Source organism: Dama dama, chromosome 19 (genome assembly GCF_033118175.1).
Source record: "Dama dama isolate Ldn47 chromosome 19, ASM3311817v1, whole genome shotgun sequence".
Taxonomy (NCBI): Eukaryota; Metazoa; Chordata; class Mammalia; order Artiodactyla; family Cervidae; genus Dama; species Dama dama.
In genome coordinates, this window is record NC_083699.1 from 42,371,804 (window position 1) to 42,397,777 (window position 25,974).

A 25,974-nucleotide genomic window follows, 5' to 3' on the forward strand; every position below is an offset into this window, starting at 1 on the left:
CTTATCATAATGCAAACCAGTGTTGGTATACTTTTATAATAGTATGAAGTAAAGTAAAGTGAAAATAACTCAGTCATGTCTGACTCCTTGCAATCCCATGGACCGTAGCCTGCCAGGCTCCTCTGTCAATGGATTCTCCAAGGCAAGAATACCAGAGGGGTAGCCATTCCCTTCTCCAGGGGATCTTCCTGACCCAGGGATCAAACCTGGGTCTCCTGCATTGCAGGTGGATTCTTTACTGTCTGAGCCACCCCAGAAGCCCCTTATAATAGTATAATACTTTGCAATTAAAGTTTTCCACTTGTCACATCATTTGATCCTCTATAGCTGCCCTATGAGTTACCAAGGCAGAGGTTTTCACTTCATTTTGAAAATGAGAGATTTGAGGTCTAGAGCCAGTAACCATCTGAACTATGATTTTTCCAAGTTCAAGTTTTTTGTAGAGTGAAGCATTACAATCATGGCTTATCTGTAGGTTACAGAGGCCCGACTTACAATCATGACTGTTTTTTCTGAAATATTTTGGAAACTAAACTTGCACCTGGTATGTGCAAAAAGTAGGACATGGCACATTTTGCCTAGTGGTCAATGATCAACTTGAACCAAGTAATTCGGTCTGTTCTTTGTAAACACTGCGAAAGATAGCTCACCTGTCTCCTGCTCCACAGTTTCTGAAGTGTTTTTCATATATTGCCTCATTTAATAAGAGTTAATTATAACTGAAATTTGCTGAGAGTTATTTATGTTCCTGGACAGTGCTAAGTACTCTACAGGAGTTATCAAGTACACTACTCCCAACAAACTGATGAGGTAGGTGTTATTAATAGTTCTTTTACCTCATGTAAAACTCAAGCCTCAGTATCCATAAATACAGAAAAGCTATCAAATCGTTCACCTACTGGGGAGAAGGTACACTGGAATACTCTTCCTGCCCTAAGAAATGTCCACAGATGTTAAATTAGTCATTAAGACAGTGACCAGGTTATAACTTTAAGTGTTTGCTGTGAATAATTCTCTTGTCCCAGGCCATCCATGATCATACAATGAAACCTAGTACACCAAGTTCAGGGCACTTTCACCTTCTTCTGACTGAAAACCTAGTTATAGTTCTCTTTTGTAAAGGGTGAGTCTTAATGATGATCTTTCTTCCCTCATCCCATGGAGCATATTGCTATTCAAAATATTAAAGAACAAAAGGAAATCAACCTGCTCACCTTCTATTCCAAGCTTCTAAAGGTGGCAGGTGGTATATTATGTTATATATGTCCTCTCAGAGTTCCAAACACTTTGAAGCTATTTAGTTAGAAAGAAGAAGGCAGTATCTAAGAGGAGTGTGCTCATGTTTTCTGAACTTTGACTCTGCTGTTGTATCGAGGTTACCAATACTGGTTTGATGTGCTGAAAGTTGGAAGTTTCATTGATCTCTCCATGTGCCTCTACTGCTAGGCTTTTTTGGGAACATTTCATGCTTAACGATAGGATTGTGTTATTTTCAAAGTGAAATTTGAAAATAGAAACCAAATTCAGGTTAAAACAGCTTTCATTTATTTAAATTATCTAAAGGGGTTCACAAATCATTTGTGAAGCTTTTTAAAAATAAAAATCATGTGACTTAACACATATTTTATCAAATTAATATGCAATAAAATTGGCTTTTTTGGAAGTACAACTCTATGAATTTTAACTCATGGATAGACTCGTTTAATCATTGCCCCAATCAGGACGTAAAACTGTTCTGTGTCCCAAACAATATCCTTGTGCTGTCTGTAGCAGGGGCTACTGCCTCTAGCCCCTGATCTGTTCTATGTCACTTTAGTTTTGTCTTTGGGAAATGTCATTTAAATCTGGATGGTGGATAACCTATTGAAACTGGCCTTTTTTTTTTTTTTTTTTTATTCACCCAGCCTAATGCCTTTGACACTCACCTGTTAACAACAGCTTGTTGTTATGCACCCGTGACAGGGAGTCCGTTTGGGGTTGTACCAGTTTGTTTGGATTTCCCAGGTGGCTCAGTGGTGAAGAATCTGCCTGCTCTGCATGAGATACAGAAGATTCCTGGTTTGGGAAGAGCCCCTGGAGGAGGAAATGGCAACCCACTCCAGTATTCTTGCCTGGAAGATCCCATGGACACAGGAGCCTGGTGGGCTATAGTCCATAGGGTCACAAAGAATCGGACATGACTGAGTAGCTGAGCCGACACACACACACACACACACACACACACACACACATGGATTTGTTTACCTATTTCCCAGCTGAAGGACCTTTGAGTTGTTTCTAGTTTATAGCAATTAATAATGGAGCCACTGTAATCATTCATGTATAGGTTTTTGTCTGAACATAGGTTTCCATTTCTCTGGCGTAAGTAGCTAGGGGTAGGATTGCTAGGTTCTATGGTATATGTGTGTTTACTGGCTTCCCTGATGGCTCAGATGGTAATCTGCCTGCAATGCCGGAGACCTGGGTTCGATCCCTGGGTTGGGAAAATCCCATGGAGGAGGACTCGGCAACCCACTCCAGTATTCTTGCCTCGAGAATCCCCATGGACAGAGAACCCTGGCGGGGCTGCCGTCTGTGGGGTCGTAAAGAGTTGGACATGACTGAGTGACTAAGCAGACAAAACTGAATAAGAAACTGGCCAGTTGTTTTCTTAAGAGGCTGTACCATTTTGTAGTCTGAGCAATAGGAGAGTTCCAGTTGTTCTGTATTCTCTTCAGCATTTAGTATTGTCAGTATTTCTTTTTTCTTTTTAAGATTAGTTATTTTTATTTTCTGATGTGGACCATTTTTCAAAAGTCTTTATTGCACTTGTTACAGCATTTCTTCTGTTTTATGCTTTGGATTTTTCGGCCCCATGTGGGATCTTAGCTCCCGCACCAGGGATCAGACCTGCATGCTCTACGCTGGAAGACAAAGTCTTAACCACTAGAATGCTAGGGAAGTTCCGGCTGTCAGTATTCCTTACTTTATTTTTCTGAAAGGTGTTTAGTGGTATCTCATTTTGTAGTTGTAATTTTCACCTCCTTATAGCTAATAATGTTGAATTTTGATAACGTGCCTCTTTAAGACTTTTGACATTTTAAAATTGGGTTGTTTGTAGTGTGATTCCTATAACTTTATTCTTCTTTGTCCAAATGGTTTCCTATATTTAAAGTATTTCTCTTTCCATATAAATTTTAGAATCAACTTGTGTATATCTGTAAAGAGATCTTTCTAGAATTTTTTATTGGAATTTCATTAAGTCTGTCAAATAATTTGGGGGAGAATTGGCATCATTTTTATGTGGAGTCTTATGATCCATGAGCATGATATATCTCTTGTATTATTTTCTGTTACCAATGTAGTAAATACCAGAAACTTAGTGGCTTAAAACAACATCCAAAATTAATTAATTAATTAAAAGATCATTTATTAACACCAGGGAGTCAATGAGTCACAAGTGCAGGTTAGTATGATTTAGCTGGTTCTCTGCTTAGGGCCTTACATGGCTAAAATCAAAGGGATCAAGGTTGTCAGCAAGGTGGTGTTCCTTTCTGGAGGTGCTTGGAAAAATGACTCTTCAAAGTTGTTGACCAAATTCCACGCACTTGGCTACAGGCCTGAGGTTCTTGTTTCCTTACTGGTTGTCAGGTGAAAGTGAAGAGGAACTTTAAAGAGTCTCTTGGTAAAAGTGAAAGAAGAGAGGGAAAATGCTGCCTAAAAACTCAACATTCAAAAAACTAATATCATGGCATCCATCCCATCACTTCATGGAAAATATATGGGGAAACAGTGAGAGACTTTATTTTCTTGGGCTCTAAAATCATTGTAAATGGTGAATGTAGCCATGAAATTAAAAGATACTTGCTCCTTGGAAGAAAAGCTATGACAAACCTAGACATCATATTAAAAAGCACAGACATTACTTTGTTGTCTAAGGTCTGTCTAGTCAAGGCTATGGTTTTTCCAGTCAGTAGTCATGTACTGATTTGAGAATTGGACTATAAAGAAAGCTGAGCACTGAAGATTTGATGCTTTTGAACTGTGGTGTTGGAGAAGTGCTTTTGAGAGTCCTTTCAATTACAAGAGATCAAACAAGTCAATCCTAAAGGAAGTCAGTCCTGAATATTCATTGGAAAGACTGATGCTGAAGCTGAAGCTCCAATACTTTGGCCACCTGATGTGAAGAGCTGACTCATTGGAAAACACCTTGATGCTGGGAAAGATTGAAGGTAGGAGGAGAAAGGGATGACAGAGGATGAGATGGATGGATGGCATCACTGACTCGATGGACATGAGTTTGAGTAAGCTCCGAGAGTTTGGTGATGGACAGGGAAGCTTGACGTGCTGCAGTTCATGGGGTCACAAAGAGTCGGACACGACTGAGTGACTAAACTGACTGTCAGCTGAAGATTTCTCCAATTCTTTAATGTCACTCGCATTTCATGGCATGTTTCTATATTTATCTTTCAACATGAAAAGCCTATAGCGTTCTTCTCTTACTTCCCATTTCTTTTGCTCATCCTTTGCTGCATTTCTCTGGCTTTTAAGGGCTCATAATGCAGAGTTCCAAAGAACAGCAGGGAGAGCTAAGAAAGCTTTCCTCAGTGATCAGTGCAAAGAAATAGAAGAAAACAGTAAGAATGGGAAAGACTAGAAATCTCTTCAAGAAAATTAGTGATACTAAGCGAACATTTCATGCAAAGATGGGCTCAATAAAGAACGGAAATGGTATGGACCTAACAGAAGCAGAAGATACTAAGAGCAGGTGGCAAGAATACACAGAAGAACTGTACAAAAAAGATCTTCATGACCCAGATAATCATGATGGTGTGATCACTCACCTAGAGCCAGACATCCTGGACAGTGAAGTCAAGTGGGCCTTAGAAAGCATCACTATGAACATAGCTAGTGGAGGTGATGGAATTCCAGTTGAGCTATTTCAAATCCTAAAAATGCTGCTGTGAAAGTGCTGCACTCAATATACCAGAAAATTTGGAAAACTCAGCAGTGGCCACAGGACTAGAAAAGGTCAGTTTTCATTCCAACCCCAAATAAAGGCAATGCCAAAGAATGCTCAAACTACCGCACAATTGCATCTCTCACGCTAGTAAAGTAATGCTCAAAATTATCCAAGTCAGGCCACAGCAGTATGCAAACCATGAACTTCCAGATGTTCAAGCTGGATTTAGAAAAGGCAGAGGAACCAGAGATAAAATTGCTAACATCTGCTGGACCATCAAAAAAGCAAGAGAGTTCCAGAAAAACATCTATTTCTGCTTTATTGACTATGCCAAAGCCTTTTACTGTGTGGATCACAATAAACTGTGGAAAATTCTTCAAGAGATGGGAATACCAAACCACCTAACCTGCCTCTTGAGAAATCGTTTGCAGGCCAGGAAGCAACAGTTAGAAATGGACATAGAACAACAGTCTGGTTCCCAATAGGAAAAAGAGTACATCAAGGCTGTATATTGTCACCCTGCTTATTTAACTTATATGCAGAGTACATCATGAGAAACAACTGGACTGGATGAAGCACAAGCTGGAATCAAGATTGCCAGGAGAAATACTGATAACCTCAGATAGGCAGATAATACCACCCTTATGGCAGAAAATGAAAAACTAAAGAGACTTCTGATGAAAGTGAAAGAGGAGAGTGCAAAGGTTGGCTTAAAGTTCAACATTCAGAAAACTAAGATCATGGCATCTGGTCCCATCACGTCATGGCAAATAGATGGGGAAACAGTGGCAGAATTTATTTATTTATTTATTTTGGGGGTGGGGCTCCAAAACCACTGTAGATAGTGACTGCAGCCATGAAATTAAAAGACACTTACTCCTTGGAAGGAAAGTTATGACCAACCTAGACAGCAGAGACATTACTTTGCCAACAAAGGTCTGTCTAGTCAAGGTTATGGTTTTTTCAGTAGTCATGTATGGATGTGAGAGTTGGACTATAAAGAAAGCTGAGTGCCGAAGAATTGATGCTATTGAACTGTGGTTTTGGAGAAGACTCTTAAGGGCCCTTTGGACTGCAAGGAGATCCAACCAGTCCATCCTAAAGGAGTTCAGTCCTGAGTGTTCATTGGAAGGACTGATGTTAAAGCTGAAACTCCAATGCTTTGGCCACCTGATGTGCAGAGCTGACTCATTTGAAAAGACCTTGATGCTGGGAAAGATTGAAAGTAGGAGAAGAAGGGGATGACAGGATGAGATGGTTGGATGGCATCACCAACTCAGTGTACATTAGTTTGAGTAAATTCTGGAAGTTGGTGACGGACAGGGAGGCCTGGCGTGCTGCAGTCTATGGGGTCGCAAAGAGTTGGACATGACTAAGCAACTGAACTGAACTGAATAGTTAGATCAAACCCATATGAATAATCCAATATAATGTCTGTATTTTAAGCTCTATAATCTTAATTACATTTGTAAAGTTACTTTTGCCAAGTTAAGTAACATTACGGGTTCCAGAGATTAGGGCATGAAGGCCATCTTGACAACCTTGTATTTAGTTCCTTTGGTTTTTTTATCAATATTATGTAAATTTCAGCAGATGGCATCACTGACTCAACGGGACATGGGTTTGAGTGGACTCCGGGAGTTGGTGATGGACAGGGAGGCCTAACGTGTTGGGGTCGCAAAGAATCAGACACCGCTGAGCCATTGAACTAAACTGAACTGATTAAGCTGTTTAGCTGAACATTTTTTTTCTTTGCGTTATTGTAACCAGTATTAAAATAATCTTTATAATTGTTCATTGCTAGTTTATAGTAATACATTTAATTTTTGTGTGTTGACTACAGATTATGTAATCTTGCTAACCATATTTAGTTCTATTTATAAATAGATTCCTTAGAACTTTCTGTGTTGAAAATCATGTCATCTGTGTATAGCCTTATTGCACTGGGTAAGACTTCTAGAATAATGTTGTATAGTACTAGGAATATCCTTTCCTTTCTCCTTAAAGCATTCAGTCTTTTAACATTAGATGTAATGTTAGCTGTAGGTTTTTTTATTAGATGTTCTTTTGCTATTTGAGTAAGTTCCCTCCTATACTTAGGTTCCTGAGAATTTGTATCATGAATGGGTATTGAATTTTGTCAAGTACTTTTCCTGCATCAATTGATATGATGATGTGGTTTTTCTTCTTTAAATCTATGAAAATACTGAAACCAAACTTGAATTCCTGGGATAAACTCTGCTTGATTGTAGAATATCTGTAAATCTGTTTTCTTGTGCTGTCTATGGTAGGTTTTGTGATGAGAGTAATATTGATGCCATTAAATGAATTGGGAACAGTTTTGTCCTCTTTAATTTTCTGGAAGAAATTTTGTAGAATTGATGTTATTAATTCTTTAAATATTTGGTAGAATTCACCAGTGAAACCACCGATGCTTAAATATTTATTTTTTGGAAGATTTCTACCTACACATGTAATTTCTTTTTAATAATTATAGGACCATTCAGATTGTCCATTTAATTTTGGGTGAACTTTGGTAACTTGTGGTTTTTGAGATGTTGGTCCATTTTATCTAAATTGTGGCATTTGCATGCCTAGAGTTTTTAGTTTTGCCTTATTACAATTTTAATGCTGTGTAATCAGTAGTGAAATACCCTGTTTTATTCCTAGTATTAGTGATATGTGTTTTGCTTTCCTTGTTGATTCTCCTGGCTAAAGGTTTAGCAATTTTATTGTTCTTTTCAGAGAACCAGCTTTTGGTTTTGTTATTTTTTCTATGCATATTATTATTTCTGGTCTAAAAATCTTTGAGCAAGAGAAAAAGGAGGCAACAAAGGAGGAGATGGTTGGATGGCATCACCAAATCAATGGACATGAGTTTGAGCAAATTCCCAAAGATAGTGAAGGACAGGGAGGGAAGTCTGGCATACTGCAGTCCATGGGGTCTCAAAGAGTCGGACACAGCTTAGCAACCGAACAACTACAGAAGTCTTTATCTCCATTCTTTATTATTTCCCTCATTTTGCTTGCTTGGTGTAGTTTTCTCTTCTTTTTGTAGGTTCTTAAGGTGAAATATTAGATTATTTTCTTGGGATCTTTATTCTTTTTTTATTGTGAACTTTTAATACAGAAAATTATTCTCTAAGCACTGATTTAACTGCATCCCATACATTTTGGTATGTTGGATTTTCACTTTTGATCAGTTCAAAATATTTTCTAATTTCCCTCAAGACTTTCTCTTTGTCCCATGTATTACTTAGAAGTATATATTTTAATTCTTAAATCTTTGGAGATTTTTCATGTTATTTATTTTTTTATATTTACAGTTTAATCCTGTGGTTGGAGAGTATACTTTGAATTCCTTTAAATTTGTTTAATTTGATTTATGGTACATGATATTGTGGTGAATGCTTATGCATACTTGAAAAGAATGTGCTATTGCTTCCAATTTAGAGTCTTCAGAAAGTTGTTCCATGTACGCTCCCCAGGTTTATAGCTACATTCATTAAGAAAGAAAAAGTGGAATATGCTAACTTCTTTATCCCCAGATTCAGAGCCTATTATGTTACTTTGCTGAACGGTTTTGAAGCAAGACCTGCTCAAACATTATCAGTATATTAGAAAAAGGAAAAGAAAGATCTAGATGGATTTCAGGCTCAAGGAAATAATTGGGCTGCAGGGCTGATCCTGCATGTGGATGACCATCTAGGTTCTGTGACTTGGTGTTAACGTCCAAGTATTCAGTGGACAGGTCAAAGCACAGAGTATCTATCAACCACAAATGAAGCAGATAAAGCTTCATGGTTAGATGAGATTTATCCAACTTAGAGTAAGATATTACAGGGGAAAAAATTGCAGGCTCCTAGAACAGAGTGCTAATAAGAACCAAGTTGAAGGACCATGCCCCAACCAGGTTGCTGAGATTTGGAGGGTGACTATGGTCTGATTATGGAGCTGTATATGGAATTAAGGAAACTGATGGATGAATCTAGTCTGTGGTCTTGTAAAATACTGTTGTATAGAAGGAAGACTGAGAAAATGAAGATTCAGAGATAATCTGAATTATTATCTAGGTGTAGATAGCCAGGTTTCAGTCTATCTCCTGGCCAGTGAGAAAATCCAGTGATCAGGGCAAACTCAGAGGTAAGGAAATTTTGAAGCTTAATGTCCCTAGAGAAGGCAGACACTGGAAAGATTAATTTGCATGGATAGATGTTAAAGTGAATATGTAATAGCAATCTTTATTATCATGGTGATTACATAAAACTAGGTACATACTTGAAACTTCTTGCTAGGTGATGTAGACATTATACTAGGAAACAATGGCATTGAATATGAGATAAGTACTAATATCTAAGAGGGGAAGTGTGGAATGATCATATAGTAAACAAAATGCAGGGAAGGATGACTAGAAATTTATTGTATGTAGGTTCTAGTCATCTGAAGCAAAGGCAGAAGCTATTAAACCCCATCACAATAATGTAAAGCTAGGTTGTACTTCAGACCATGAGAAACCCTTCATTTTTAGATAGATTCCTTTTCTTTTCTGATTGTTTCTTCAGGTCTAAAAGACTCAGTCCCACTCTCCACAAGACATGAGAATCAAAAGCATATTACTGAACTTCCCTGGTGGTCCAGTGGTTAAGATTCCAAGCTTCCACTACAGGGGGTGTGGCAGGTTTGATCCCTGATCTGGAAAGTTCTGCATGCTTCAGAATGCAGGAAAAAAAAAAAGAAAAGAAAGAAAAGAAAAAAAAAAATGGTATTACTTGTAACAATAGTAAACTTCTGAGGCTGAATGCAAGTCTATGTTAAATGAATCAATCTTCTCAGAAACGTTTCAGATCATTGGTACCTTTAGTCTTTTAAAACCAGCACAATCATATTTTCTTTTCAGTCTGATTTATTCTGATTCATCATAGGGCAGGACTGACCCTGGATTTGTATTTGCACACATTAGATTAAGTTTACCTCGGTTATCTGACTCCTGGTTGCCTCCAGAATAATCCAGTTACTCCTGGAATTATCAATTTAGACTCTCAATCACACGCTAATTAGAATGTCTTCAAAGTGTTGCCATAGGAACTCAACAGCTTATAAACAGGCAAATTGTGAAAGTATAGAGGTGTGAGGCTTTTTTTTTTTTTTTTATGGCCAAAAACAATTTGGGAGGTTAGAATCCTTTATCATAGCTGAGTATTGGAACTGAGATTACTTTGCCTTATATCAGCAATTAAATGTCTACTTGCTCTCTGTTGACAAGGACTATACAGAATTATTAATTACTTTTGTTAATGTCTTAGATGAGGACATAGGTGGAATGTTCATCAAGTTTATGGATGACACAAAACTAGGAGCATAACAGTTATTGTGATGATCGACTCAGGATCAAATTGATTTCAAGACAGAATTTAGTGGCAATCCATCCAATATATGCCTGGAGGAATGACCTCCATACAGCATAAATTGATCTCCAAATCATTCCTCTGATCAGAAAATGTCAGTGATTCCCTCTTTGCTGTTTAAATTAAATCCCAAGTTCTTAGCCTACTGTTCAAGATCGTGCAATATTCTGATCCTAAAACCCCATGCTTTCTACCAAAATCTTTATAGTTCTTTTCCTAATACCCTGTGCTTGAGTCAAACTGAATTATTTATAGATGATTTCCTATTTATGTTCCATGCTTTCCTCTGAGCATTATTCTCCACTGAGTTTCTTTCCCTCACACTTTCCTTCTGCCTCAGTTCTAAATTTCCAAACCACTTCTTTCAGTTTAAAGCTACCTCTTCTATTTAGTCTTCTTTGCCTTAGCTGGAGTAATCCCTTTCTTTTGCTAATCTTCAATAACACTTATCAGCGCCTCTCTATTTTTATCACTTTACTTTGTATTGCAGCTATTTCTTGTACACACTTTAAGTTTCTGTTAGACTCTGCTTAGTGCTCAAACTTCCGTCTGATAAATCTTTGAATATCTTGTAGTGCCTCTGCATGTCTATTGTTCAAAGTTGATGATGCTGAAGTGGTTTGCATGTGGTTTATTTCCTCTACTGGGGATAAGTGCCTTTAGAGAAGGCCCTACATCTTGCTTGAGAGAGGTCTCTGCAATTATAGGCTAGTGACTTGTATATAGAAAGTGTGCAATACATGTTTTATTGAATTAAAGAATGCTGAAAGGAAAACTCCCTAAGGTAATGGTATAAGGATTAGAAGGGAGTGGTGGTGTTAAGAAACAGACATTTAATTTCTGAGATAAAATGTTGTTTAAGATATAATAAACTCTCCTGTGATTTGTGTTGCTGTTGTTCAGTTGCCAAGTCATGTCTAACTCTTTGCAACCCCATGGACTTCATGCAAGTCCAGCATGCCAAGCTTCCCTGTCCCTCACCATCTCCTGTAGTTTGCCCAAGTTCATGTCCAATGAATCGGTGATGCCATCCAACCATCTCGTCCTCTCTTGTACCCTTTTCCTCCTGCCATCGATCTTTCGAGCATCAGGATCTTTTCCAGTGAGTTGGCTCTTCGTGTTAGGGGGCCAAAGTATTGAAGCTTCAGCTTCAGCATCAGTCCTTCCAAAGAGTATTCAGGGTTGATTTCCTTTAAGATTGACCCATCACAGGCAAGGAAATCGAAACTGTAATCAAAAATCTTCCAGCAAACAAAAGCCCAGGACCAGATGGCTTCACAGCTGAATTCTACCAAAAATTTAGAGAAGAGCTAACACCTATCTTACTCAAACTCTTCCAGAAAATTGCAGAAGAAGGTAAACTTCCAAACTCATTCTATGAGGCCACCATCACCCTAATTCCAAAACCAGACAAAGATGCCACAAAAAAAGAAAACTACAGGCCAATATCACTGATGAACATAGATGCAAAAATCCTTAACAAAATTCTAGCAAACAGAATCCAACAACATATTAAAAAAATCATACACCACGACCAAGTGGGCTTTATCCCAGGAATGCAAGGATTCTTTAATATCCGCAAATCAATCAATATAATACACCACATTAACAAATTGAAAGATAAAAACCATATGATTATCTCAATAGATGCAGAGAAAGCCTTTGACAAAATTCAACACTCATTTATGATTAAAACTCTCCAAAAAGCAGGAATAGAAGGAACATACCTCAACATAATAAAAGCTATATGTGACAAACCCACAGCAAGCATCACCCTCAATGGTGAAAAATTGAAAGCATTTCTCCTGAAATCAGGAACAAGACAAGGGTGCCCACTCTCACCACTACTATTCAACATAGTGTTGGAAGTTTTGGCCACAGCAATCAGAGCAGAAAAAGAAGTAAAAGGAATCCAGATAGGAAAAGAAGAAGTGAAACTCTCACTGTTTGCAGATGACATGATCCTCTGCATAGAAAACCCTAAAGACTCTACCAGAAAATTACTAGAGCTAATCAATGAATATAGTAAAGTTGCAGGATATAAAATTAACACACAGAAATCCCTTGCATTCCTATATACTAACAATGAAAAAACAGAAAGAGAAATTAAGGAAACAATACCATTCACCATTGCAACAAAAAGAAAAAATACTTAGGAGTATATCTACCTAAAGAAACAAAAGACCTATACATAGAAAACTATAAAACACTGATGAAAGAAATCAAAGAGGACACAAACAGATGGAGAAACATACCATGTTCATGGATTGGAAGAATCAATATTGTCAAAATGGCTATTCTACCCAAAGCAGTCTGTAGATTCAATGCAATCCCTATCAAGCTACCAATGGTATTCTTCACAGAACTAGAACAAAGAATTTCACAATTTGTATGGAAATACAAAAAACCTCGAATAGCCAAAGTAATCTTGAGAAAGAAGAATGGAACTGGAGGAATCAACCTGCCTGACTTCAGACTCTACTACAAAGCCACAGTCATCAAGACAGTATGGTACTGGCACAAAGACAGAAATATAGGTCAATGGAACAGAATCAAAAGCCCAGAGATAAATCCACGGACCTATGGACACCTTATCTTTGACAAAGGAGGCAAGGATATACAATGGAAAAAAGACAACCTCTTTAACAAGTGGTGCTGGGAAAACTGGTCAACCACTTGTAAAAGAATGAAACTAGAACACTTTCTAACACCATACACAAAAATAAACTCAAAATGGATTAAAGATCTAAATGTAAGACCAGAAACTATAAAACTCCTAGAGGAGAACATAGGCAAAACACTCGCCGACATAAATCACAGCAAGATCCTCTATGACCCACCTCCCAGAATATTGGAAATAAAAGCAAAACTAAACAAATGGGACCTAATGAAACTTAAAAGCTTTTGCACAACAAAGGAAACTATAAGTAAGGTGAAAAGACAGCCCTCAGATTGGGAGAAAATAATAGCAAATGAAGAAACAGACTAAGGATTAATCTCAAAAATATACAAGCAACTCCTGCAGCTCAATTCCAGAAAAATAAATGACCCAATCAAAAAATGGGCCAAAGAACTAAACAGACATTTCTCCAAAGAAGACATACAGATGGCTAACAAACACATGAAAAGATGCTCAACATCACTCATTATTAGAGAAATGCAAATCAAAACCACAATGAGGTACCATTACACGCCAGTCAGGATGGCTGCTATCCAAAAGTCTATAAGCAATAAATGCTGGAGAGGGTGTGGAGTAAAGGGAACCCTCTTACACTGTTGGTGGGAATGCAAACTAGTACAGCCGCTATGGAAAACAGTGTGGAGATTTCTTAAAAAACTGGAAATAGAACTGCCATATGACCCAGCAATCCCACTTCTGGGCATACACACTGAGGAAGCCAGATCTGAAAGAGACACATGCACCCCAATGTTCATTGCAGCATTGTTCATAATAGCCAGGACATGGAAGCAACCTAGATGCCCATCAGCAGATGAATGGATAAGGAAGCTGTGGTACATATACACCATGGAATATTACTCAGCCGTTAAAAAGAATTCATTTGAACCAGTCCTAATGAGGTGGATGAAGCTGGAGCCCCTTATACAGAGTGAAGTAAGCCAGAAAGATAAAGAACATTACAGCATACTAACACATATATATGGAATTTAGAAAGGTGATAACGATAACCCTATATGCAAAACAGAAAAAGAGACACAGAAATACAGAACAGACTTTTGAACTCTCTGGGAGAAGGCGAGGGTGGGATGTTTCGAGAGGAATCGGGTGGAGAGGGAGGTGGGAGCGGGGATTGGGATGGGGAAGACGTGTAAATCCATGGCTGAGTCATATCAATGTATGACAAAACCCACTGAAATGTTGTGAAGTAATTAGCCTCCAACTAATAAAAAAATTAAAAAAAAAAAAAAAAGAGACCATTCTAGATCCAGGCTGTTGTAATTTAATCATTACCCTACCACTTTCTGGGACTTCTCAGGTGCTACAAGTGGTAAAGAATCTGCCTGCTAAGGCAGGAGACTCAAGAGATGAGGGTTTGTTCGCTGGGACTTCAGGAAGATCCCCTGGAGAAGGGAATGGCAACCCACTCCAGTATTCTTGCCTGGAAAATTCCATGGACAGAGGAGCCTGGCAGACTACAGTCCATGGGGTTGCAAAGAGTTGGATGTGACTGAGCATGCACAAGCTAGATGCACCAGTTACCCTTTTCTAGCCAAAGTATCTTTTATGTTATTTACACTTGTCTCAGTTTTCTTATCTGTAATATGGTGACATAAAAAAAAGCCTATTTTCCTGGTTGGTTCTGACAATATTAACATTGTAAAATTGTTATAATTTTATGGTTGTGTTATATTTTTTATAAATATAAAAATGTGTTATTATAAATATAATTGTATTTTTGTGTTAATATTGTAAAAGTCTTAAAGCAGTTCCTAGTCAATATTCAGGCTATATATGCACTAGTATTATTTAAGCACTTGAGGGTAATAAGTTCTCTCCTTACCTTTATGTTTGCATTGACAGGATGGGACTTCTGTGGTGTATAATGAGTCTGTACTTCTATGGGATCCTGCAAAGCGATGCCTCAGGTAAGTGAATGTCTTTTAACAATCTACTAAGATGCAGAGAACATGTAGGGTAATGTTGTATGTCTGAAAATGGGTTAAGAAAACATAATGTTGCTTATTTCCACTGACTTCTGTGGTAATATAAAATCTTATATTTGACAGAATCATATAATTGTGATGGTGGCAAGAACTACTGAAATCTTTAGTCTTTATGGGGCAAAGTACACTGGGAGGACTGGTTGGGTGTGTTTACTTATAGGAATTTTTCCTCACCTTCACGTCTAAGGCAACTAGAATCGTATTTCTTCCCCTTACCTCAGGTCCTATGGGAAAAGAAATGACAGTGATAGTGGATGACTTCTGAGTTCCAAACTTGAGCTAGTGGCAGAGAAAGCCTTGGTGGTAACAGCCCATTGATACCTTATAAAAACAAATAAATAAGGATAGTTTTGCTCTGATGACTCCTGCAATGCAGGGGACACAAGAGACACAGGTTCGGTCTTTCAGTTGGGAAGATCCTCTGGAGAAGGAAATGACAATCTTGCCTGAAAAATCCCATGGACAGAGGAGCCTGGAGGCCTACAGTCCAAAGGGTGACAGAGAGTTGGACATGGCTGAGCAGCTAAGCACACGGAGAGCACACACATAGGAAGGAAAGAACTTATCGTTAGGCTCATTCTTTCTTTGGATGTTGCTTCACAAGCATAAGAAGATGCAGCCAAAATATTTATTGAGTTTAAATAACCAAACTCAGCTATCTTGGACATGGATCATATGACATCAGAGTTACAGGGGACTTGAAAGTCTGTCTTCGTGGATCTCATCTCATCTGCAGAAGTACTTCTCAGAACTATTTGATGGTACCTCTAACTAGTGATCATCTCATTTTGGTCCATGATGTCTTTGGACTGATCACATTATTAGAAAAATTTTAGTACATGTAACTGAAATTTGTCTTTTGTCACATCCATACATTTTTTTTGGTTCAACTGCTTGATTTAAATGGAAAATACCTCATTTCATGAGTCTCTACTTTTAATTCAAGGAACAGAGTTATCTTCATTTAAAAAAAAACAAAAAACCTTCCCATGTATAATTTCCCTGAAGATCATGGATCATACTTTGAATCTCATTGATTTAATTCTTCCTCTATGTGAGAGGCCATCAGAGATGTTCAACAGGGGTCACCAAACCATGGCCATGTTCTCCAGTATATACCTTCAACTGTTCTTCATGTGGCATGGATTTAAGCCTTCCTATCATCTTGATTACTTCTCCTTTGTGTGTTTTGGTTTTGCTACATCACTTAAGGCATTTTATTGGAAACCAAAAATAGCACTAAAGGAGTGGTATAACTTGGACAGAGTACAGCTCAAAGCCAAGAGAAGGAGAGATAACTTCTAACCTCGTTGGCCCTTAGAGGCTTTACAGAGGAGAGGATATATTATAAGCAGGACTGATATTCAACTGGGATGCTCTAGTATAGAGCTCTACTGCCTGTTTAAACCAGCGTCTACCCTGCTTAATTGAGTGTCTCATTTGACTGGACAGTTCCCTGATGTCCTGATTTTAAATATGCTGAGTATAACCCCTGATTGTAGTTTCTTATTTCATTTAGTTCTATCCTTGAATGGTATCTTCTTACAGAAGCAATCCTTAACCATCTTAACTAAAATAGCCCAGTCAATCACTCCAGTCCTCTATCCTTCTTTAGTTTTCTTCTTAACACTCATTTTTTTGTCACTATATCAATCATTCTCATCCTTCTCTTCTCCTCCTCCTCTTTTTTCATTTTCTTTTTCCTTTCCAATCCCTGTTTTCTTCTCCTTTCTTTCTTTCTCTCTCCCTCTTCCTCTGTTCCTTCCTATTTCTCTGCTTTTAAGGTCCCCAAGGACAGGGACTTGTCCATTTTGTCTATTAACCCATACACTTGGAGTAAAGATTAACACAGACACATAGTAGGAACTCAATGTTTACATATATACGGATAGATATATGATGGGCATAGGTATATATATATATATATATATATATATATATATATATAATGAATGAAAAGCTGTCCCTTCATATAGTTTTTTTGGCCCACGTTGGTCAACTATATAATTGGTCAATTATAAAGTTTATAATAGAACTTGTTTGTATTCATACTAGCAATTCGTCAGTATGGTTTTATGTCCTCACCTTGAAGGGAAATGGAAAAATGACCTTGTTAACCTTGTTAGAGATCAATGAATTCTCAGGAGTTAGTGGCTCATTAGTGCTGGTGCCTCCCCACTGGTCCTGGCAGAGTTGCTTTTCTGAATGACCTTTACTGTAATCCATCCAAAGAGCACCCCCCCACCACCCCCTCAGATGTTGTTGGAGAGTGAGCTTTTTACCCAGGAACTGACTCATAATTCTGCCAGGGAAGCTGACTTCTTGAATAAAATACGTTCTCATACCAGCCCCATTGAGTCACCATGGGAGCAGGAAACATGTTGTAATGCCCTCGGCCCATCTGGCCCATATTCATTTGCCTTCCTTATGAAAAGGTATATTGTGTCTGTGTCAGTGATGCACTTCCTAGTTGGAAGGAGAGGAACAAAAAGTAAGTGTTATTGACAAAAATAAAAGGGGAACCGGCTCTGAGCTATGAGAGGAAGAAAGGGATCCGATGAACCAACCTCTCGTGCATGATGCCTTTTACAACAGTGTAGATGACAGTAGATGGTTAGTCTTTCGTAAGGTCCTTCCTGTGCTTCAGGTACCCATGTTAACGGAACCACAGGATTGATGTAAACAAAGAGAGATATCTTGAAAACCCTAAAGCTCTGTCCATGCTTGTGATATTTGTTTTATCTTGTTTCTCTGGACCCCTTTATGTGGACCCTTCTCTAAAGGAAAGTACCAAATTTTAAAAAGAAATCACAACCACACAACAACTTTATTTCTGTGTGGTGCATTTCAAATACAGTCAACTGGACTTTAAGTTACACGATTCTGACTAGAAAACATAGTCTTTCTATACCAGTCCTGTGATTTCCAGCTTCACTGGGGAGTGTGTGGTCAACATTTCATTTCTGATGCTAATAAAAGCAAATAATCAAAGATCAGTATTTACTCTCTTCTAAGGAATTAAAGCTTGAAATGATTTTAATAGTGATAATATAATGTAACAGTTACAGAGGTGATAATAAAGCTCCCTTTGCTGAAATACAATTTCATTTGAATTTTACATATTCTTTGTCATTTAGTTCTCACACCCAAAACACAGCAGTCAAGGTATTTTAACTCCCTTTTAGGGGTCAGAAAATTAGAATCAAAGTGGCTGAGAGAACTATCCAAAGTCATACAGCTAATACGTAACAAAACTGTGACTGCAGCTATTTTCTCGGTTCCTAAGATAGGTATTATTTTTACTAAATACATTCCCCTTGGACTCTACTAGCATATAAATAATTTAGAAAAATATATTAAGATCCCAGGGGTCATGAGTTCTGTTAACTGTTAAAGGACCACCCTATAATAGATTGCTATGTTTTTCATTAATACATGGGAATTATTTTTACCCCCCCTTCACCCTCATTTGGGATATTTTCCACCCACAAGGAAGAAAATCAATGTAATGTAAGCCCAAGACTCAATATTCCCATTTTTGCTTATCATACAATTAAATATTTCCAATACTATATGCAAAGAAGTTCTCCTTTGCAAGAATTCTAAAAGCAAACTGATTTGCCACACACTTCTCTTTTGGTGTGTTTCTTTGGCAGCAGGTTAGAAAGTTGAACTGTTAAAGTCACCTTTAGAGTAGAAGTAAATATTTGGAAATTGTGATTCCGAGTTGGGAAGGTAGTTAGAATGGTACCATGTATAATCTGATGAATTTGAAAAATACTGCCATCTCAAAATTATTTGCTGCAGACCATATGAAAAATGATAAACATGAATTTTCTTCCTCAAATGCACGCGCGCGCACACACACACATCTTTAAATACAGCTTTTTCTTTCAGAGTCAACAAACTGTTGACTGTGTGCCAGGTGCAGGGCTAGATTTTTCACACATTATCATTAGCTTCACAGATGGGGTGTAGAGATTCTTACAACCCTCTTATAGATTGGGAAATATAGAGCCAGGGTGGGGGGCGAGTAGGGAGGAAAAGGTGAGAGGGGAGGGTGGGGTTGGCCTCAGTTAGCAGTTTCAAAGGCCATCTTTCCTCCAAAAGCCAAGCTCTTTCTTTTGGACCACATTGCCTAACCTTAAGGCTTTCTTATGCTAACAGAGGTAAGATTCCCTGATTTTTTAATCATTATTTTTAAGAAATTTGCAGAGAGTGGAAATAATAGTGTGACTTATTGGGAATGAATTACACTATGTAAAATAAATAAATAAGTAAAAGCATTGTGGCTTAGCAGGAATCAAGATATTGATTCAGGTTCTGACTGTTTCACTTAATGAGCTGTTTAATGACATTAAAGACATTTAATCATGCTGTTTCTCTGTGTCCTTACATATAAACCAAAGCAACCAACCTATTAGCAACAGGAAAGCTAACCATCCAGCCAACTAGACCAACTAACAATAGCAAAATCTCAACCAATTCTTCATTATTGCTTTTTTATTAAAGAACATCGTGGGTCTTACAATAAACCATGGACATATCCAGGATACACCATTCCTATTATTTAATTACTTCTAATGACAAATGTTTATCTTACAATGATTTCACTTTATTCTGAATATCATGTGTTTGACCATTTCATATTGTTAGAATCCAGGGTAAATAAAGAAAAGTTCTTATTGTAAGAATCTTAGTCAAGTCTGAGAGAAAGAAGAAAAACTAAATACCAAACAAAATTGCATGAGAGAGCAGAGAAAGTTATTAATCCTGTAGGGCAATATTGAAGATTTCTCAATCAAAGAACAACTGTTCTTTTCTAGGAGAAAATACATCTCTTATTTGGGAACAGAATAGTACAGTTTTGCTAAAGGGATAGTGTGAAGGTGTTTAGAAGCCAAGCCAGAAAGGCAGGTTGGGAACAGATTGTGGAGGACAGGAATCCCTGCAGGTGAAGGAAATATTTGTGTTTAATGTATTTTAGATACACTTGGGTAGTTCTTTGTTGTTGTTTTTCTTCTACAGGGATCTATTGTATTTTAGTGCCAAGCAATGGGTCCTTCAGTTTGGGGCAAAGATTCAATTTGTTGCCAGCTCCCATGGTCTCATATTATTTGAATGTGCTTTTTGAAAAACTCCTTACTTGGGTGTACTTGTGACATTCAGTCCTATCTCTGTTGCTCATGGCTGGTCATCCCGAACACATTTTGTTTCTATGCAATTTAGTCCAAACATTTAGAGAATGTGAGAAGAATATAGTTCATTTTATTCTTAGACCTAAAGGTCATTGGAATTATAACATTCACCCTGATGTCCTTTAAATGTTTCTTCTTGGGAGCAGGTATCTTCACTCTTCGTTTGTTTTTCTTTTAAAGGCTTTGAAAGACTGATGTTTATGTTTAGTTATTTGTACTTCCCAAAGGTGGGTATTGAAAAGATATTAGGGTACCACAATTTATTGGTGTGATGCTGACTTTGCAGTTATAAAGTCTCTAGAAAGGCTTCTTGTAATACAGTGATAATTCTATGTTTAGAAAAATGACCTGATTTTTCCTTCACATGTATGAATTAAGAGAAGACTCTATTTTTGCAGGGGATATGTGAGTATATATGGTTCTCAGTGACAATGTCTGGCTTATAAGACTTTCTTCTGCCCTTTGAATCACCTTTGTTTCTGCAGGCCCATCCCACCCCTCACCCTGTAACATTTGTTTCTGCCATATTTAGATGAGCTTTAGAGAACCAAATCACCATCTGATTACCACTGACTCACTACTGGGCCAGTCCTCACCCATTTTACCTCACTATTTTTAAAAAAGCTTTTCTATTTAATAGATGAATTTCTTTAAAAAATAAAATATACTTCTATCCTCAATATTTAAAAAAAAACCCACAAAGATTGCTTTATTCTAAAATCCACTGGGTTTTGCAATTGTTGATTTATTTTTGAGGGTCAGGGAGAAAATAGATAAATTTTATAAATAATATGAGAACCTCGGTCATAATTTCAAATACCTGCCATACAAACCTATAAAAGCAATATGCAGAATTGCCTTCTTTTGTCTTTCTCTGTTTTAGAGGCAGTAGGAACAATGAAAATACAAGATGGTTGAGAAAATCAGAGAAAAGAGACAAAACAATCACATACTTGATCATCTAGACTTGGCTGAGTTCTGTTATTTTCATGAATTTCTTTTCTCCTTCTGCCATCAGAATCAAAACTCCTGGCAAAACTTTACATTATTAGGAAATAAATACCCTTTCCTACAGTGTTCATAAAGTCTGTAGTAATAGTTTAAGGCTCTTTGCCATCACTGTTTTTGTTTTTTTTTTTTTAACTTCCAAGATACTTTCCTATTTTTTGAAGTACTCCTTAAGCTAGGCAGGAGTATGCATTTAAAAAAAAATATTGGAGTTTGGTTGATTTACAGTGTATGCACAGCAAAGTGAGTCAGTTATACATATACATATATCCATTCTTTCTTAGATTCTTTTCCCATAGAGGTCATTACTGTGCATTTTGATATATACTACACTGTACTGATGTTTGCATTTTTCCCGTAACTTATATAACAGAACATTGTGGTCCCTTTAAAGTTTGGGCTTTCCATGCCAGGGAGAGGGATGAACTGAAGAGTATTTGCCAACTATGCTTCCTTCAAGGAACTTATACAGATACTCAAAAGAAATAGAAAGAGAGGTCATCCATCAGTCACTGGTGGCTTTTTCTATATAAATATAGCTCTTTATTAATATAATACTGTGAGTTTTATTTGATTCTTAGTTGAAATAAAGATCTCTATTAGTGTTAAAGCAAACACAGATATACAAATTATTGTTCTCAACCAATTCTCAACCATTGTTGACCATTATTTACTCTAGCTTTGTTTACCCTTTTTCACTTTGGGAAGACACCTCTAATCATTCGTTGTGGACTAGTTTGCTGTTCAGACATTTTATACTTAATAGATTAAATTGATGCATCAGAGTTAATTCTGTCCTTCCCTAGATCTTTGGGACTTCAGATGGCCCCAGAACTCTTAATGAAGTAATTTTTGCTTTTCACTTAGAAAGCCTTAATTTTATCCTCATATTTTCTAATTTGCTTTGGACTTTTTGATCTATCTAGTCTCCTGGGGAAAACTGAATTACTCTTATACAGGACTTTTTGACATCCATGGCTTGCTTCTAAATGTCTTTTCAGCGGTTTTTTATTGTCCACTAAAGATAAAGGAAAACAAAGAGGAGTGGGGGTGAGGAGAGAAGAGGAAAGAAAAAGGAGAGATGAAGAAAGAGAAGAGATAGTGATAGAGACAGAGACACATAGAGAGAGATACAAAGACAAAGAGCTACAGAGAGTCTTTCCATAGAGGAAAGTTGCTGTGTTTGATGCAATCTCAGTTATATACTTTTTCAGGTCATTAAAAAAAAAAAAACACTTTTAACAAAAATACCACACTTAAATACTCTCCCTTTCTAACTGAACTTTACATTGGATGGTATCATTTCAGAATAGTTCAGCTTCTGTTGTTTATCTCTACATTCTTTTTCCTTTCTTCTTTGTATTTTAAAATGATGAGATGAAATAGAAGCCTTAAATATTATAGGAGTTTCCTTGTATCTAGTGTTCTTCTAGTCAAGAGTGCCATTAGCATCTTCAAGATTCTTGTATTGTGAAGGCAGAATACAGCAGAGATGATAGAGGCATCGAACTGTGCACTGCCGGCATGGTAATGAAGGAAGAGGAGATGGCAGGCAAGGGTGTTCCCTTATGCACTCTGCATACATAAGGTCTAGGGAGGAAACAATCTGCTATTTGCAATTGACACTGAGATGTAACACGTCTTTTCTATTAGCAGTGTATTGCTTGAGGCTCAGTAGAAACCCAGCTTGTATTTAGGTCTAAGAGGAAGGTATTGCTTTGTTTGGAGGATGGTTGAAATAATGGAAATTGTGAATAAAGCAGTTAGTAAATGGAAGTATTGGAGGAGTCCCTCCCATGGCATGCACTATTCTTAGTGAGATGCTAAGGGGAATTTCAGGAAGAAAGTAAAGGCAGGGTCTTTGTTTCTGATTACTTATTAAAGCTAGCTCTTAGCTATTTCACCTTTATTACTCTAAATATCCTATTATTAAAAATGTTCTTCCTCTCATCTACAATGCAATGATAACTTATGACTGCAAAAATAGCCATGAAGCATTATGTAATATTGAATTTTTTAATCATAAAGGAAGATCTTGTTAAACTAAGCATGATTTTAAATATCTTTTATTCTAATTCTCTGTAAATTGGTAATAACTATATAGTGGAATGTGTGTGTTTAATAAAAAAGAAGGAAGGTGAGGGGGATAACATTAATTGAATTGGAGAGTTGTGTATGTGTATGTATTAACACAAAATATTACATAAATTTCTAAATAACCTCATAAGATAGAGATAAATGTTTTCATTTGTCTTTACCAGTGAGGAACTCCAGATTCAGAAAAGTGAATTTTAAAAGTTCAATTAACTTAAAAGCCCTATTATTAGGGCTTCCCAGGTGGCTCAGTGGTGAAGAATCTGCCTGCCAATGCAGGAGACTTCAGTTCAGTCCCTGGGTTGGGAAGATACCCTGAAGAAGGAAATGGCAACCCACTCCAGTATTCTTGCTGGGAAATCCCAGGGACAGAGGAGCCTGGCAGACTACAGTCCATGGCGTCTGAGAGTCGGACACAGTTTAGCAACTAAACAACATAACTATTACTCAGTGGTAAAACTTGTCTACATGACTGACTTTAAAATGCACACTGTTTGCTCAGTACCATGCTACCACTGAATTCTTTATGATTGAAACTTCATTTTCTAAATATGCCAACCAAAACTGTCTGTCAATAATTGATACATAGCACACACATTTGAAAGGAAACATTCAGCCAATTAAAAAAAACAGAGAACATAGGATATGAATTTTTCATGGTGCAAATACTATGTCAAAATTGATTTGTTGCTTCCTGAAGCATATACAGTGCACTCAGTTGAGTTCAGTTCAGCCACTCAGTCATGTCCGACTCTTTGCAATGCCATGAATCGCAGCACGCCAGGCCTCCCTGGCCATCACCAACTCCCAGAGTTTACTCAAACTCACGTCCATCGAGTTGGTGATGCCATCCAGCCATCTCATCCTCTTTTGTCCCCTTCTGCACCCAATCCCTCCCAGCATCAGGGTCTTTTCCAATGAGTCAACTTGTTGCATGAGGGGGGCAAAGTATTGGAGTTTCAGCTTCAGCATCAGTCCTTCCAATGAACATCCAGGACTGATCTCCTTCAGGATGGACTGGTTGGATCTCCTTGCAGTCCAAGGGACCCTCAAGAGTCTTCTCCAACACCACAGTTCAAAAGCATCAATTCTTCGGTGCTCAGCTTTCTTCACAGTCCAACTCTCACATCCATACATGACCACTGGAAAAATCATAGCCTTGACTAGGTGGACTTCTGTTGGCTAAGTAATGTCTCTGCTTTTTAATATGCTGTCTAGGTTGATCATAACTTTCCTTCCAAGGAATAAGCATCTTTTAATTTCAAGACTGCAATCACCATCTGCAGTGATTTTGGAGCCCCAAAAAATAAACTCTGTCACTGTTTCCACTGTTTCCCCATCTATTTCCCATGAAGTGATGGGACCAGATGCCGTGATCTTGGTTTTCTGAATGTTGAGCTTTAAGCCAACTTTTGCACTCTCCTCTTTCACTTTCATCAAGAGACTTTTTAGTTCCTCTTTACTTTCTGCCATAAGGGTGGTGTAATCTGCATATCTGAGGTTATTGATATTTCTCCCAGTAATCTTGATTCCAGCTTGTGCTTCTTCCAGCCCAGTGTTTCTCATGATGTACTCTGCATATAAGTTAAATAAGCAGGATGACAATACACAGCCTTGACGTATTCCTTTTCCTATTTGGAACCAGTCTGTTGTCCCATGTCCAGTTCTAACTGTTGCTTCCTGGCCTGCACACAGGTTTCTCAGAAGGCAGGTCAGGTGGTCTGGTATTCCCATCTCTTTCAGGATTTTCCACAGTTTATTGTGATTCACACAGTCAACGGTTTTGGCATAGTCAATAAAGCAGAAATAGATGTTTTTCTGGAACTCTCTTGCTTTTTTCATGATCCAGTGGATGTTGGCAATTTGATCTCTGGTTCCTCTGCCTTTTCTAAAACCAGCTTGAACATCTGGAAGTTCTCGGTTCATGTATTGCTGTGACAGAATGATCTCTGTTCGTTTCCAAGGCAAACCATTCAATATCAAGGTATTCAAGGTTAAGTTGGCATTATTCATTTGGCTTCCCATGTCGCTAACTCTGAAATGTTAGTTGGAACTCGTTGTCTTTTCCTTCTGGCCCAAGTACAGCAGGCTCTTTCCCTCCTCTTAAGTGTTTTGGAACTTGGCAAATGATGTTTTCATGTGGCTCAGACATTTTGAGATATATACCACCACAACTTAGCTCAGTTGTGTCTGACTCTTGGCAACTCCATGAACTACATAGCTCACCAGGCTCTTATGTTGATGAGAATTTCCCGGCAAGAATACTGGAGTGGCTTGCCATTTCCTATTCCAGATCATCTTCCTGACCCAGGTATCGAATCTGAGTCTCTTGTGTCTCCTGAATTGGCAGGCAGACTCTTTACCAACTATACCACCTGGGACACATTTTAGATGTATAGTCTTAGAAAATAATTTTCAGTCTAAAAATGCCAGTTTTTTTCCTGCTAGCCTTTAGTGGTGTTTGGGTATGAATTTTGAAATTTGGTGGTAGAGTCACTCCGAGTTCCATTTTATTGCTGGCAGGTCTGGAATATTTTATCTTTTTTCATTATAGAAACTGTTACTTTTTGTGTATATGAGTGAGTGAGTGACTGTGTGTGTATTGAAGGACAAAGGGAGCAAATGTACCCACTGAATTGAGAAG

The 25,974-nt window shown here is 37.7% G+C and overlaps 1 protein-coding gene across 4 annotated transcripts in view; it reads left to right on the plus strand.

The window, feature by feature from the left end:
• IL1RAP (interleukin 1 receptor accessory protein) overlaps positions 1-25,974 on the plus strand; it is a 140,401-nt gene that overhangs the window by 40,036 nt on the left and 74,391 nt on the right. For all 4 annotated transcript variants that reach the window (XM_061166827.1, XM_061166826.1, XM_061166825.1 and 1 more), the window contains one exon: positions 14,888-14,952. In XM_061166827.1, coding sequence (XP_061022810.1) covers positions 14,889-14,952 — 64 coding nt within the window. In that variant the 5' untranslated portion in view covers position 14,888. The remainder of the gene's footprint in view (positions 1-14,887; positions 14,953-25,974) is intronic.